This window comes from Pteropus vampyrus, unplaced genomic scaffold, assembly GCF_000151845.1.
Source record: "Pteropus vampyrus isolate Shadow unplaced genomic scaffold, Pvam_2.0 Scaffold68, whole genome shotgun sequence".
NCBI lineage: Eukaryota > Metazoa > Chordata > Mammalia > Chiroptera > Pteropodidae > Pteropus > Pteropus vampyrus.
Genome location: NW_011888849.1, coordinates 4,430,314 through 4,444,132, shown reverse-complemented (window position 1 = coordinate 4,444,132; position 13,819 = coordinate 4,430,314). Strand labels below are relative to the sequence as shown.

The following is a 13,819-nucleotide window of genomic DNA, read 5'->3' as shown; positions in this document are numbered from 1 at the left end:
CATGATTTTCATAGAACACACCTTCCCCCATCACTGAAAGTCCAATCTTGCTCAGTTGCCTACACTGCACAGACTCCCAGTCTGTCAACTCCCCAAAATCTAGGCAATATCTTTGACCCTAGATTTTTTTTTTGCTGGCCAACACTAAGCTGATCATTTACTCTGTCAAGGAGAATTGGTCTATATAGGTTGGTGTGTTTCCCTCTTACATATTAAAATGGGCCTCTCCCATTGCAGACTAAAGGTAATCAAAGGTAATCATTTAATTGAAATTGGCGATTTCAATTAAAGCAGATAAAAGTGAGACAATATCTATAGAAGTCAAGGATTTGAATTGGTGAGAGATAAGAAAATTAGCCTGTGGTGAGTCAATTCTATACCTGTATAACCCAGAAAGACAGTAGCAGGAAAGCCACCAAACAACATAGAAAATGCTCACATTTCCCGCTTAGTACTTGGGCCTTTTATGCTATAGATATTTGATCCAGCCTTGTCCCACAGTATAAACAACACGGAACTGCTTACTAAATTATTTCAGCATTCCCACACAGTAGAGATATTTTGAGATGGTGGGATCTTTTCATTCTTCTCAATTTGCGCAGCTCTGCTTCAACCTCTCACGTGTTTTGACGTGCCGGTGGTATAGTGTAGTTCAATTTAATTCTGTGCAAAGAAATCTAGGAGCTACTATTTCAAGAGCATAGCATCAGGAAACAGCTATGTCTATGAAAATACATTCCAGCCGACTGGAATGACTGAAAATTAGGGTGCATGTGAGAGTGGTAGGAGGAGACTTGACTAAGGAGAGAGTAGGGAACAGTTAATGCAAAGCAGTCATGTCATTTTAAGGAGTTTAGATTTTGTTTTGTTGGTAAAGGGAAGCCATTGAAGAATGTTAAGCAGAGAAATAGCTTGACCAGATTTGTATTTTTAGAAATATTACCCTGAAAAGGCTTTAACTCCAATAGAGGAGCCACCACATGTGACCCACTAATTACTAATAGAAATTCCAGCATCATAATAAAAAATTGGTAAGCAAACATAGAGAAATGTAAAAATGTTTCTAATTGTTGAAATCACAGAAGACTTCTTGGATGAAATGACATTTGAATTTTGGCTTAAGGACCAGATATCTATATACAGAGTGGTGTAGAATGTCCTTCCAAACCAAAAGGGTAACCATAGAAGTAGTAAAGCTCAAGGCATAGGAAACCACATGCAACTGACTTTATTAGGGCTTTACATGTGTGAAGAAAAGTGTGAGTAATAACATTGGAAATGTAGGAGTAGATTCTGAAAGGATTTGAATGCCAAATTAATAAGTTTGGAATTTATTCCATAGGTAATGAGTGACCATGGAAAGTTTTTGTACATGGGGAATGGCATGCATAATGCTCTTTTTAACAAAGATTCTTCTGGTAACTAAATGGAAGTAGATGGGAGTAAAGGACATCAAGAGGGGCAAAGATAAGGAGAATGATTATGGGATTATTGTTATATTTTAACTGATGGATGGTGAGAATCTGAGCCATAGTTGTGCAAAAAGAAAAAAGATCTATAGGATTTGACAATGAAATGATAGCCTTTTAGGCATAGAATAAACTTTGAGAGGGTGAAGCATCTTTCTTTTCTTCTCTCCTGTTAGCCAAATGTTCTCAGACATATTTGGAGAATGGCTTCCTCTTTTAGTGGAGAGCTCTTGGACTAAGATGACACTTTCACTATCTCTGACTAGAGAATTCTTTTTACTGATTCTATCAGTTCTTTTCTATTACTCCATTTCAATTTAGTTCAATTCACGTACGACACCAGTATAAGAACTTGGTTCACATAGAACAAAGTTCACATTCTACTTCTGCTTTCTGCCCCCTTGTAACCTTGGACAAGATATTTAACCATTCTAAGCCTAACTTTTTACACTTATAAAATGGGTAAGCTTTGAAGTTCTCATGTCAGCAAGATGGCAAACTTGGAGTTCCCAGCACTCGTCTCCCCAACAGAAACAATAAAAACAATAAACAACTACAACTGATAAAAATAGCTCTGGAAACGTTCAGGGCTATAATGAGGAAACAGCAGAAATCCTGCAGAGCTCAAAAATCAAGGAAGGCTACACAGAACATAGGAAGTATTTCACCTGCATGACCCCATTTCCCAGTTCAGAACAGCTCAGCATGAAGAGGGATCCCTTCAGAAGGATTTCATCCCATGGATAAAAAAAAAAGAACAGAGGAACCCCAGCAAGTCTCATCACTACCGTGGACATCTGCAGCCTTTGTTACCAAGGGTCCCACAGTCTTCTCCAATGCTGAACCCAGCTGACAGAGCTGCTCTGAGTACCTCTTCTCCAGGGCTGGAGCTGTCATTGAGGTGAGACCTGTTTCCAGGGCCCCAGTTACTGTTATGCCCCACTCTCTGGAATCAAGACACCATAATGCCTTGCCATCTATGGGACTAGAGCTGCTACTGTTCTGCCCCCTCTGCCCTGAGTCCCAAGACATAGTTTTGACCCACCATTACTGGGGCCACACTCTTGCTGCTTGGTGCTCTGCCCTTGGATCCTGAGTTGGGGCTTCATCCTAGCAACATTAGGGCCAAGCTGCTGCTATTCCATGTTTTCCTTATGGATCCAGAGTTGGAACTTTGATCTGCCATCCCCAGTGCATGCTGCTTCTATCCCCGGACTCCAGACCCAAGCTACTGCTGCACCCTGTCATCCCTGGGCCCATGATGCTGCTGAGTCCCCCAATCTCTTCTCCAACCCCAGGCCTGAGTCCCTGCAGCAAGAACTAGAGACCCAGACCCCAATTCCATTGGAGATCTACACATGCCTGTACCTCAGACACTGGCACCATCACCACAGTAAGTGCACATATGCCCCAAGCCAGGTGCTATGGTAGTTCTGCATATACCTGAACCCAGGACCCTGACTTTACTGCCATTCTGAGTGCCAGTGCACCAGACCTGGCACTAGGAAGGATATCCAGAGCTAGAGCTTCTTTCCATTGGCAAAAAAGGAGGATGTCAGCAGCTTTCTCCATTGAGGACCTCACCAACTCTAGCCACCACTACCACTGGCAAGGCCGCCACAGTTTTGGACACTGAAATCCCTACAGTCTTCAACACTGTTGACCTCAGCTGATAGCTTAAAAAATTATTAATACCAAGATCTCTCAAATTCTCCCAACAAATTGAAGAAGGAATACTTCCAAACTTATTTTACAAGGCCAGTATTACATTGTTACCAAAGTTAGACAAAAACACTACAAGAAAAGAAAATTACAGGTCAGTATCTCTGATGAATATAGATGCAAAAATCCTCAAGAAAATACTAGGAAACTGAAGTCACAATACATTAAGAGAATTATATACCATGATCAAGTGAGATTAATCTCTAGGATGCAAGGATATTTCGACATACACAAATAAATAAATGTGATACACCACGTTAATAGAATGAAGGCTAAAAATCCTATGATTATCTTAATCGATATGGAAGGTGCATTTGACAAAGTTGAACTTCCTTTCATGATAAAAATTCCAACAATTTAGTTTTATAAGGAATATACTTCAACATAATAACAGCCATATACGAAAAGCCCACAGCTAACATCATATTCGACATTGAAAAGTTAAGTCCTTCCTTTAAGATAAAAAACAAGGCAAGGATGCCCACTCTCACCACTTCTATTCAACATAGTATTGGGAATTCTAGCCAGAGCAGTTAGGCAAGAAAAAGAAATAAAAGGCATCTAAAATCAGAAAAAAAGAAAGTTATTTCTGTTTGCAGCTGACATTATCTTATATGTTAAAAAAAGAAACAAAAAAAACCTGAAGATTCCACTCAAATAATTTAGAACTAATAAATGAATTCAGGAAAGTTAAGAATAGAAAATCAAAGTACAAAAATCAGATGTGTTTATATACCCTAACAATGACCTATCTGAAAAAAAATTAAAGCAGCATTTACAGTAGCATAAAAACAATAAAATACATAGGAATAAATTTAACTGATGAGTGAAAAATCTGTATACTGAAAACTGTAAGACATTGATGAAAGAAACTGAAGAAGACACAAATAAATGAAAAAATATCCTGTATTAATGGATAGCAAGAATTAAAACTGTTTAAATGTCCATACTACCCAAAGAGTAGTATGACTCTTTAGAGTCAATGCAATTCCTATCAAATTTCCAATGGCTTTTCATGGAAATAAAAAAATACTATTCTAAAATTTGTATGTGACCTCAAAGACCCCAAATACCCAAACTAATCTTGAGAAAGAAGAACAAAGATGGAGGCATAACACTTCCTAATTTCTAACTATATTACAAAGATATAGTAATCAAAACAGTATGGTTCTGGCATAAAAATGGGCATATAGCTAGTGGAACAGAAAAGAGAGCCTGGAAATTAACCCATACTTAGGATCGACTAATCTTTGACAAGGGCACTATGAACAAATAATGGAGAAAGGATAGGATAGTCTCTTCAATAAATGGTGTTGGTATAAATGGCTAGCCACATGAAAAAGAATGAAACTGGACCCCTATATTACACCATGCCTAAAAATTGACCTGAAATGGAATAAAGATTTAAATTTAAGACCTGAAAACATAAAACTCCTAGAAGAAAACAAAGTGAAAGAGCTCCTTCACATTAATCTTGCCAGTGATTTTTTTTTTTTGATAAAACACTTAAAGCACAGGAAATCAAAGCAAAAAATAAACATGTGGGACTAGCTAAAAAGCTTCTGCACATCAAATGAAGGAATCAATATATTGATAATGTAACCTACAGATTAGGAGAAAATATTTGCAAACTATGTATCTGATAATGAGTTAATATCCAAAATATATAAAGAACTCATACAACTCATAGCAAAAAAGCAAGTAATATAATTTAAAAATGGTCAAAGGACCACAAAGTTTTCCAAAGAAGACATGCAAATGGCCAATAAATACATGATGTTGAGCATTAAAGGTGCTTAACACCATTAATCCTCAGGCAAATGCAAATTAAAACCACAATGAGATATCGCCTCATACCTGTTAGCATGGCTATTATCAGAATGACAAGAAATGACAAATGTTGGTGAGAATACGAGAAAAGGGAACTCTACACACTGGGTGGAAGTATAAATTAGTACCGTCTTTATGGAAAACAGTATAGAGTTTCCTCAACAAATTAAAATATAAAAATTAAACAGAACATAAAAAAGCCAAAAAAAGAAAATAATTGTCACTTACAACAACATAGATGAACATGGAGGGCATAATAATAAATAAAATAATCCAGACAAAGAAGGACAAATATTGTATAGAATCACTTATGTGAGTAATCTAATTTTAAAGAGTCAGTTTTGTAGAAACAAAGAATGCAATGATGGTTGCCAGGAGCTAGAAGAGTGATTAACAGGGAGATGTAGGTTAAAGAGTTCAAACTTTCATTCATAGATTTTTAATGACTTATGGTATCAACTATTATTTACAAAATAAATTTGTAAATAAATAAGTTAAAAAATGGATGGAATTTGGCAAGTCATTTGAGATATTCACTGAGATAATATACATTTAAGCATCATACCTATAGTAGGTGCTCAATAAATATTATCTAGTATTAGTAATGAATTTATTTTAGATTCAAAGCCATAATACTTTGTATTTCAGATCTCCTGTCTACCAATTTTTCATCTTTTCCTCTCCTTCCACCCCTTGTTCTGCCCCTGGGCATTTTTGTCATCCTGTTCTTATCTCTCTTTTTTCCTGACCTATAGTTGGCTTTGACCCTTTGCTTTTTACATATTACCAAAAATAATGATTGTTAGTATGTCTTAATTTCTTAAAAAAAGAACTTGAGTCTCAGAAAGTCTAAGCATTCTGTCCCACATCACCCAACTAATGGATGGCAGAGTTAGAATTTGAACACAGACCTGACTAGGCCATCCATGATCAGTGCTCTTTCTTATATGTTGTCAATTCTCCCACTTTTTCAATGCCAACCTGCAAAAGTCAGTTCTGGATACTTATGCAACCATATACAAGGGTGCCCAGCTTAGCAGGCATTGAAGGCTTAATCCAGCTCATGTTCTGCTTGGCAAGCCATGTACCCTGGCATGGGGCCATGTGCCCAGAAGAGGGGCCTTTTCTAATTCTTGCTCACAAAGATACAGAAAGAGCTAACAGAAGAAGCCTATCGTCATGCTATTATGTGACAAACATGCCCCTTCCAGAACCAATGTGGAATTACATCAACAAGTCAGCATGTTTGCCACTCTGCAAGTGGGTGCTCTATGGCTGGTTAGCTTGCATTATTATCCTCTATTTTAGGTTAGGGTAAAGGAGCATTTATCTTTAGGTAAATATATGGTAATTTTACTGAGTTGCTAATGCATGGATATAAAGGTGGAGTAAAGTCAGTAACTGTCATGCTAATTCATCCTATATTTAAGAAAGCCAACTGTCAGCACAAAGAACAAGGACCCCTTACTGTAGACCTTCGTGGTTGATTACTTCTATGAACTAGCTGTTTTCCTTTCACATGGATTTTCTGCCAAGTATGGATGACAAAGATATTGGTAAATGAAAAATAAAAATGTTCAGTGATTAAAATCAGATCCTGCCTTCTATTTTAATTACTTATTCATGTGGTGATCTATTTAAGTTATCGCACTTGAGAACATAGAATCGATATCGACATTCTTTTAAAAGATAAGTTCACTCTATATGTCTGCTGCTACTATTATTAAATTATGTAGACAGTTACAGAGGAAGAGTTATAATCTGGTAAGTGGATTAAATAAATTATCTGATATATTGTCTAAGAAGCCTGGTGATTGTGACAAAAGTGAATAAGAGGCCAGAATCAATTAGATAATGTCTATAATGATTAATTATTGCTTTCCAGACCTAAAGAAGTATGATTTGAACTAGTCTAACATATTGTAGACTCTCTCTCCCTCCCTCCTTTTCATTCTTCCTCCTTCCTTCTCTCTACCGTGAAGGGTTATATAAAGTCATGGCATATCACATATTCCATGGAATATCAAATATTCCATTAATTGAAGATTACCATTGATTGTAGAAAACATTTTTCAAACTCAGGATTCAATAAGTTATAACCAGGATGAATTTACTAGATCTAGTTTACCAAACGTAGTATAAAATATTATAGTGCATGAGTGCAATAAAAATAAATGCTAGTTTTTGTTGCTCTTTAGTTGTAATTGCCAATTAATAAAGGATTTCAGGAGAAAGATATGCCAATTTTTAGCTGTAAATGTTTTAAGAATTAAAAAATATTTTTTTACCTTTATATCTGGATTACTATCCTAAGATTATAAAACTAGTTATTGTAAAACAAATACAAGATTGAATTTATATACACAGGAATTAGATATTTATTTATGTTAAAATTTCAAAGATTCTTGAAGTTTAAAAGATAAGTTCAATTTACCTGTAACATTGCCTAAAATTCTACTAGTAGAGATTCATTTCTTTAAGTTAAGCTTTTGCCTCTGGAAAGAATTTAGTAAGAGATTCTGGAGAGAATGACTCATTCTCTCCAGAATCTCTTACTAAATTCTTAGTAAAGTGGGAGAATTGACAACATAAGCTTTTGCCTCTGGAAAGAATTTAGTAAGAGATTCTGGAGTGTATGTATCATTCACTAAATATAATAGTTATCATTTTGGGAATGTTTACTAGGTTCTAGAAAATGCACTAGGTGCCTTGTAAGCATGACCTATTATCTTCACAACAGTCCTACTTAGTGCATATTAATTTTCCATTTTATAGTTGAGAAAATTCAGGATGATAGAAATTAAATACATTTCTAAGGTATAAGAGACAGAGTCCAGAATCAAATTAAGATATTCTGGACTCCAAAGCCTTAGCAGTGTTCTATGGGGACTAGTTTCTCAGGGTGTGTTACAAAAACAAACCCATGTAAAGGATCTTGAGAAAAGAGATCAAAAAGTGAGTTGGGATGACCACAGTGAGTTGGGAGAACTACAACGACAAAATCTAACAGACCTCTCTTTTTCACTGATGACTAAGTCCTAGGCAAATGTCACCTTCTGTCCAGTCTTTGTCTGAATTACCATTCATTTTCCGCTCTTGACATCACATCTATGAAATTTCATGATGTCTTAAATTGATCTTACAGGTGTTATTTGGTGACAAGATGTTCTCTCCTCATACATTTCTTGATCGATTCATCGCTACCAAAGTGTGCAACCAGAAGCTTTTTCATCATATTTGCAGCAACTTCCTATTTTCTTTTTGTGGATTCGATCCAAAAAACTTAAACATGGTATGTGTAAGTAGTTGAATCTGAGAAAACAATTCTTTTGTTGCACAGAGGTGAGGAGAGTTCATTCTGAATTGCATGGAAACCACATTTCAATGTCTCCTTTTGTCTTCTGGAATGAAATTAGCATGTTCATGACTTCCAGCCAAAGCTGAGAGCCTACCTGCTTTAGTGGGAAGATTTGAGAAAGTTTTACTGCTGAAAATTCTCACTAACTCTTGCTATTGGCCAAAGTGCCACCATTGAAAAGTCCTTCACTTTAACTAAGGCTGTGGTTTTGAAATTTATTTTACTGTGCCTGAGCCCTATCTCAGACTTACTGCTGTGGAATTTTTTTGATTCAGAATAAATCTAAATGTTAATGGAGGTTAAAATATTGAATAGATTATGTCCCACAAACTTTCAAAGAGCCTTGTAGAATATTTACCACATTTTTAAAATCAGAAAGCAAAAGGGAACATTCAGATCTCTTCTCAATGTCTTACAATGAACAACGTTCTCAGAATGTCCTTTTGGACATAACACAGGGTGAAGATGAAGGTCAAGGAGGCTTTTATCCCTTGACCTCTTGTCCTCTTGAACATGCCTGAGGTGAGACTGGAAAGAAATTTATATAACCTTCTGTCTTTGACCAGTAGGATGTCCACTATGGGCTTTATGAAGATACTGCTCAGGAACAGAGCTAAGGGATGGGAAAGTTCTTAAAGATGGGTTTCTTTGGTTAATATGTCTTCAAAGAATATGGCATATGTTTATTACTAAAGAAAATTGAGAAAAATGTTTAAATTTATTTGTAGTGTAATTATATGTTTAGCTTCCAGTTGAGAAATAATCTTTACTTTACAGAGTCGCTTGGATGTTTATTTGGCACAGGGTACGGCAGGAACGTCTGTTCAGAATATGCTACACTGGGCCCAGGTATGTGCTTCCTGTTCTTGATATGATGCATGCCTATCTCTGCAAGATCCCCAAAGAGTACTCCCAGAGAGCTTACTGCAGAGTTTTGCAGGCATCTGCCACTGTCCAGTTGATGTTTCTAGAATCAGCATCAGCTCATGTTGATTTCCTTTACTTTGTTGTATTCTTCATGTCCTCAGTGTTTGGTGTTTGGGCCTAGTTTCCAGGTATTCTGACTGAATTCTGATTCTTAGATTATTCCAAACTGCCTTTTCTAGGAAAAGTTTGTATTTCCTCTTTTGAGAAATCATCAGCTCTAGTAGAACTTTATATAACATGATATAGGCTATTGCAGAAAGATTTGCTCATCCTTCACTTGTCATATGGGCTATTTCAGAGTATAGAAATAATGTTTCATTCAGAGAAAATAAGTATTAGGGAGAAATTAAAACAGATCAACGGTTTATCTTTCTACCCTCAGTTAAGGTTTTGTGTGTGCATGTCAAGGTGGGTGGGAGGAGAGAAAGAGAAAGTTCTTCCCAAAGTTTTAATATATCTGAGATCCCTAGGAATTTGCATTTTAATGTGCACCCTGATAAATTTGTTCTTTGCTTTAAAATTAAGAATCACTGCCAAAGATAGCCTGAAACATTATTTAAGGATTTCTGAAATTTTTTGAAGAGTTTTACCCCCAGGAGATAAGACTTCAAGTTCCTATAGGAAAAAGAACGTTGAGGACATAGGGCCTCCTACTGGTGAGGAGACAGGTAGACTCTGATGGGCATAGATTTCCAGGCAATATAACTTCAATTTCATATTTATTGAGCACTTACTATGTGTTCTTTTTTATTCATACATATGATTTCTTTCAATCTCATTGAACTCATTCTTATAACAATCTTTCAATGAAGAAATTTATATTCCCATAGCCAATTTCTTACAGATCTCACAGCCGACTCCTCTTAAAAGAGCAAGCACTCTTCTTTGACAAAAAGTTCTCTTTACTATAGAAATAAGGGTAGGAGGAAAAAATGTTTGTTCATTAGCTATACAGATAGCTAAGGCAAGGATGATGAAGATGATGATGATGATGGTGGTGGTGGTAATATTAGTAAAAAGGGATTTGTTGAGCAACTAAGTGCTATGTGTTTTTTATGCCTTGCCCTATTTAATCTTCTCATCCTATGAGAACAATGTTGACATTCCTATTTCATAGAAGAAAAAACAAGTTTAGAGAAAATAAATATCTTGTCCTGGACCACAGATTGAGAATCCTAAAATCCAAGTTCATAACTAGTATACTCTATTGCTTCCCATTGCTGAAAACTTGCAGAATTTCAATAACAGCAGACTACTGCCTCTGTCAAAGTAAGTCCGGTGGAAATAATTTAAAACTAAAAATCAGGATTAAATAAATAAGTGTGGAAAACAAAATATTTGAGATTTAAGTTAAAAAAAAAAAAACCTTAGAGTAGTCCAAGAATAATTTAATAAAGTGCTGAAGGTAAAGCTAAAAATCACCTGTCTTCTCAATTCGACAAATTTGGCAAATAACAGGAAAAGGAACCCCAGGTGTTTGAATGTTTCATTCTAAAATCTGAAGTCTGAAAATTAAAATGCCAAAATGAGTGTGCATGGTTTCCCAGACATGTAGCCCATGGCCACGTTACTGACAACATGGCAGGATGCACGGCCTGCAGACAAGAGACAGCAGTGCCACATCTCCCACAGGAAGCACTGAGAGTGTTCTGCGAATAAATATTCCTTTCAATAGTAACAAAATTGCTTAAGAACAGAGAATATAATCATCATATCCTGGACCATCTGACAAGGATAATGCTTAAAGTTGTGTAATAATAATAGCAGTCCTTTTTTAATGTAGGGGATATATAGCTGGTACCTTTTAATATATATATAAATTTTTTAAGCTATTATTTAAGAATTATTCAATTCAGCATCCTTTAAAAGTTTTTCTGTGTACACCATTGTAACATTTAAAGGCATCGCTGCCTAAGGCTTTTCATTGGAAAAGTATGGGGGCAATAAAAGCTTGTCAGTCAGTTCCATAAATTAGTATCAATTTTTATCATTTTTATTATTTGGCTTCTTTTTATTGAATTTTCGCTGGTGTGCTAAAGACTGAGACATAATGTCAAACTTTATATATTTGTTTATGGTCTTTAAATATGTATTTTTATATCATTTAATGTGTTTATTATTTTTATTTTATCATAGGCTGTTAATTCTGGTCTGTTCCAAGCTTTTGACTGGGGAAACGCTGATCAGAACATGATGCACTTCCACCAGGTACCACCATAATGATAATCATCAGTTGCATACTTCAAATAAACTAATAAATGTAGTAGCCACTCATTAAGGACTTACTAGGGCCCATTTAAACTATGCCAGATATTTTATATAGATCAGATGCTGCTTATTGGGTTCTTACTATGTGTCTTATTATTTTTTATCGTAACAATGATCTTGCAAGGTGAATATTATTGTCTTCATTTTTCCAGAGGCTCAAGAGGTTAGGTAAATTGTCAAAATTATTTAGCTAGTAAAGGAATAAAATGTGACCAGGGGTTTCTGGATCTAAAGTCCATTCTTCTACTACATTTATTCCTTCTCAAAAAAATAGAAACTCTTAGCACTTAAGACCATATTTAAAGACAGAAGTAAAGATACATAATGTTTGTTTCTAGAGTATATTCTCAGACTTCTTATGCATCTCATAAAATGAGCTAACACTGTCCTATTCTTTGGAAAGTCGTTTACTACTCACTAAAAAAAAAATAAGATTATTAAAGTTACACCAGACAGAAATAAAGTTACACCAGGAAGAAGCAGTGCTATCTGACAGAGAACGGTATATCAAGGTATTTCTTGACATTATCTATGAAAACTTTTGGAACAAAATTTTCATATTATAGGAAAATATGTATTGTGTGGTTGTTATTTTTTCCAGTAAATAAGGAAATTTAATAAAAATTTTAAAATTTTGGCTGCTTGCTGAGATTCAAGTTAAGAAAAAAAAAAAAAACCCCCTGAGAATAGTCGAATGAACTACTGGGATCATATTAAACAAGTAGTCTTCAAAGATACATAGCTTTTTCTATTTCAGGGATGTGGAAATTTGGAAATTCTTTAAAAAGCAAATTTTCAGTGCCACCATAATAACTACAGTAGTAAAAATGCATAACTTCAACTGGCTTGAAAAATCTTATATTTCTTCTAAACTGCTATAGTTATGTGGTTGGGGGGATGTGTGCCCACACATACAAACATGCTATGTCAAAGTACTATTTACTTTTGTAATTAACCAATTCTTTGTCCACCAAGAGTATATAGCTGCTTTAGGGAAAGCTTTTTAGATGATAGCCTTACCCTGTAAAACTCAGAGTCACAGGTATTAGCTTTATCATTGTGCCTACAGATTCTAGTTTTTCTTAAATGGTGATTCAGATTCAACTATGAATCTTTTGCTTGGGATTTTAGGGTGGAAAAAAAGAAAAACTCAAACAAATTGAGGGTGAACTACATACACTCTTAAAAAACAATAAACTTAGTCTCAACCATAAATTAGACGAGTATATTTACAAATGTAATCACCAATCTTTTAGTACTAAGAAAATTAAAAAAATATTCTTGACCAAAATATACCATGTATTGTTTGGATCCTAATCTTAATATTCATTTTTGCTGTGCCATTTTCTAGGCTCCCCCATTCATCCTCAGCAGGGTATTAAATCATTGCAGTAAAGATATTCTGATTTCTGGGCCTTTTCAGACCCCCTTTGTTTCTTAAAGCTTACTAATATTTGTTGCTGCCTATGTGTTGTGTTGTCATGTATTCTTCATCTCTATCTTTGCATTAAAATATTTATGCTTTGTATTATTCTAGTGAGAAAATTTGAGCTGGGAAAAGCATGCCTCTTCTATCATCAGTTGCACTTTGCATTTGGGGCCCTGTACCAGGCTTTCCTGAGTCCATCTTACCCTTTCATGCACCATGGTCAATGCTAATCTGCACTAATTTCATTCTCTACCCCACCTATTGCCTTCTCATAGCTACATATTCTTATTTACCACTTGCCCCTAAGCTCAGGTCCAAAACTTCCTGGTATTATAGGGTAGAGGTGACGGTGCTTAAAATATGTAGTAATGCAAAGACTCAGGCATAACCCATCATCAACCGGCATATATTCCTATAAAAGTGTACTCTGCCTGAATATCACCCTGCTAAGAGAACTCAAAGTGCACAGTCACCAAGTTGGTGTTCCCTCAGGCACATTTCTAGTTCTCAAAGAAATCACAGTTTCCTAAGGATCTATATGTTTGTCCACATTACCTTTTCTTATTAATCTTGCTGCCATAATTGACTATGGTATATTAATCTGCTCAGGCTGCCAAAAAAAAATACCATAGACTAAGTGGCTTAAACAACAGTAATTTATTTCTCACAGCTCTGGAAGCTGGAAGTCTGAAATCAGAATGGCAGCATAGATGGCTTCTGGTTAGGGCTCTCTTCCTGGCTTGCAGAGAGCCTCTTTCTTGCTATGTCCTCACCTAGCCTTTCTTCAACATGTGAGTTGAGAGAGTGAGCGAGAGA

At 35.6% G+C, this 13,819-nt stretch overlaps 1 protein-coding gene across 1 annotated transcript in view; it reads left to right on the top strand.

Moving 5' to 3' along the window:
• LOC105293139 (lipase member K) overlaps positions 1–13,819 on the top strand; it is a 34,032-nt gene that overhangs the window by 18,716 nt on the left and 1,497 nt on the right. Inside the window, exons 7-9 of the mRNA XM_011361641.2 lie at positions 8,167–8,313; positions 9,157–9,228; positions 11,443–11,514. Of these exons, the coding sequence (XP_011359943.1) occupies positions 8,167–8,313; positions 9,157–9,228; positions 11,443–11,514 (291 nt within the window). The remainder of the gene's footprint in view (positions 1–8,166; positions 8,314–9,156; positions 9,229–11,442; positions 11,515–13,819) is intronic.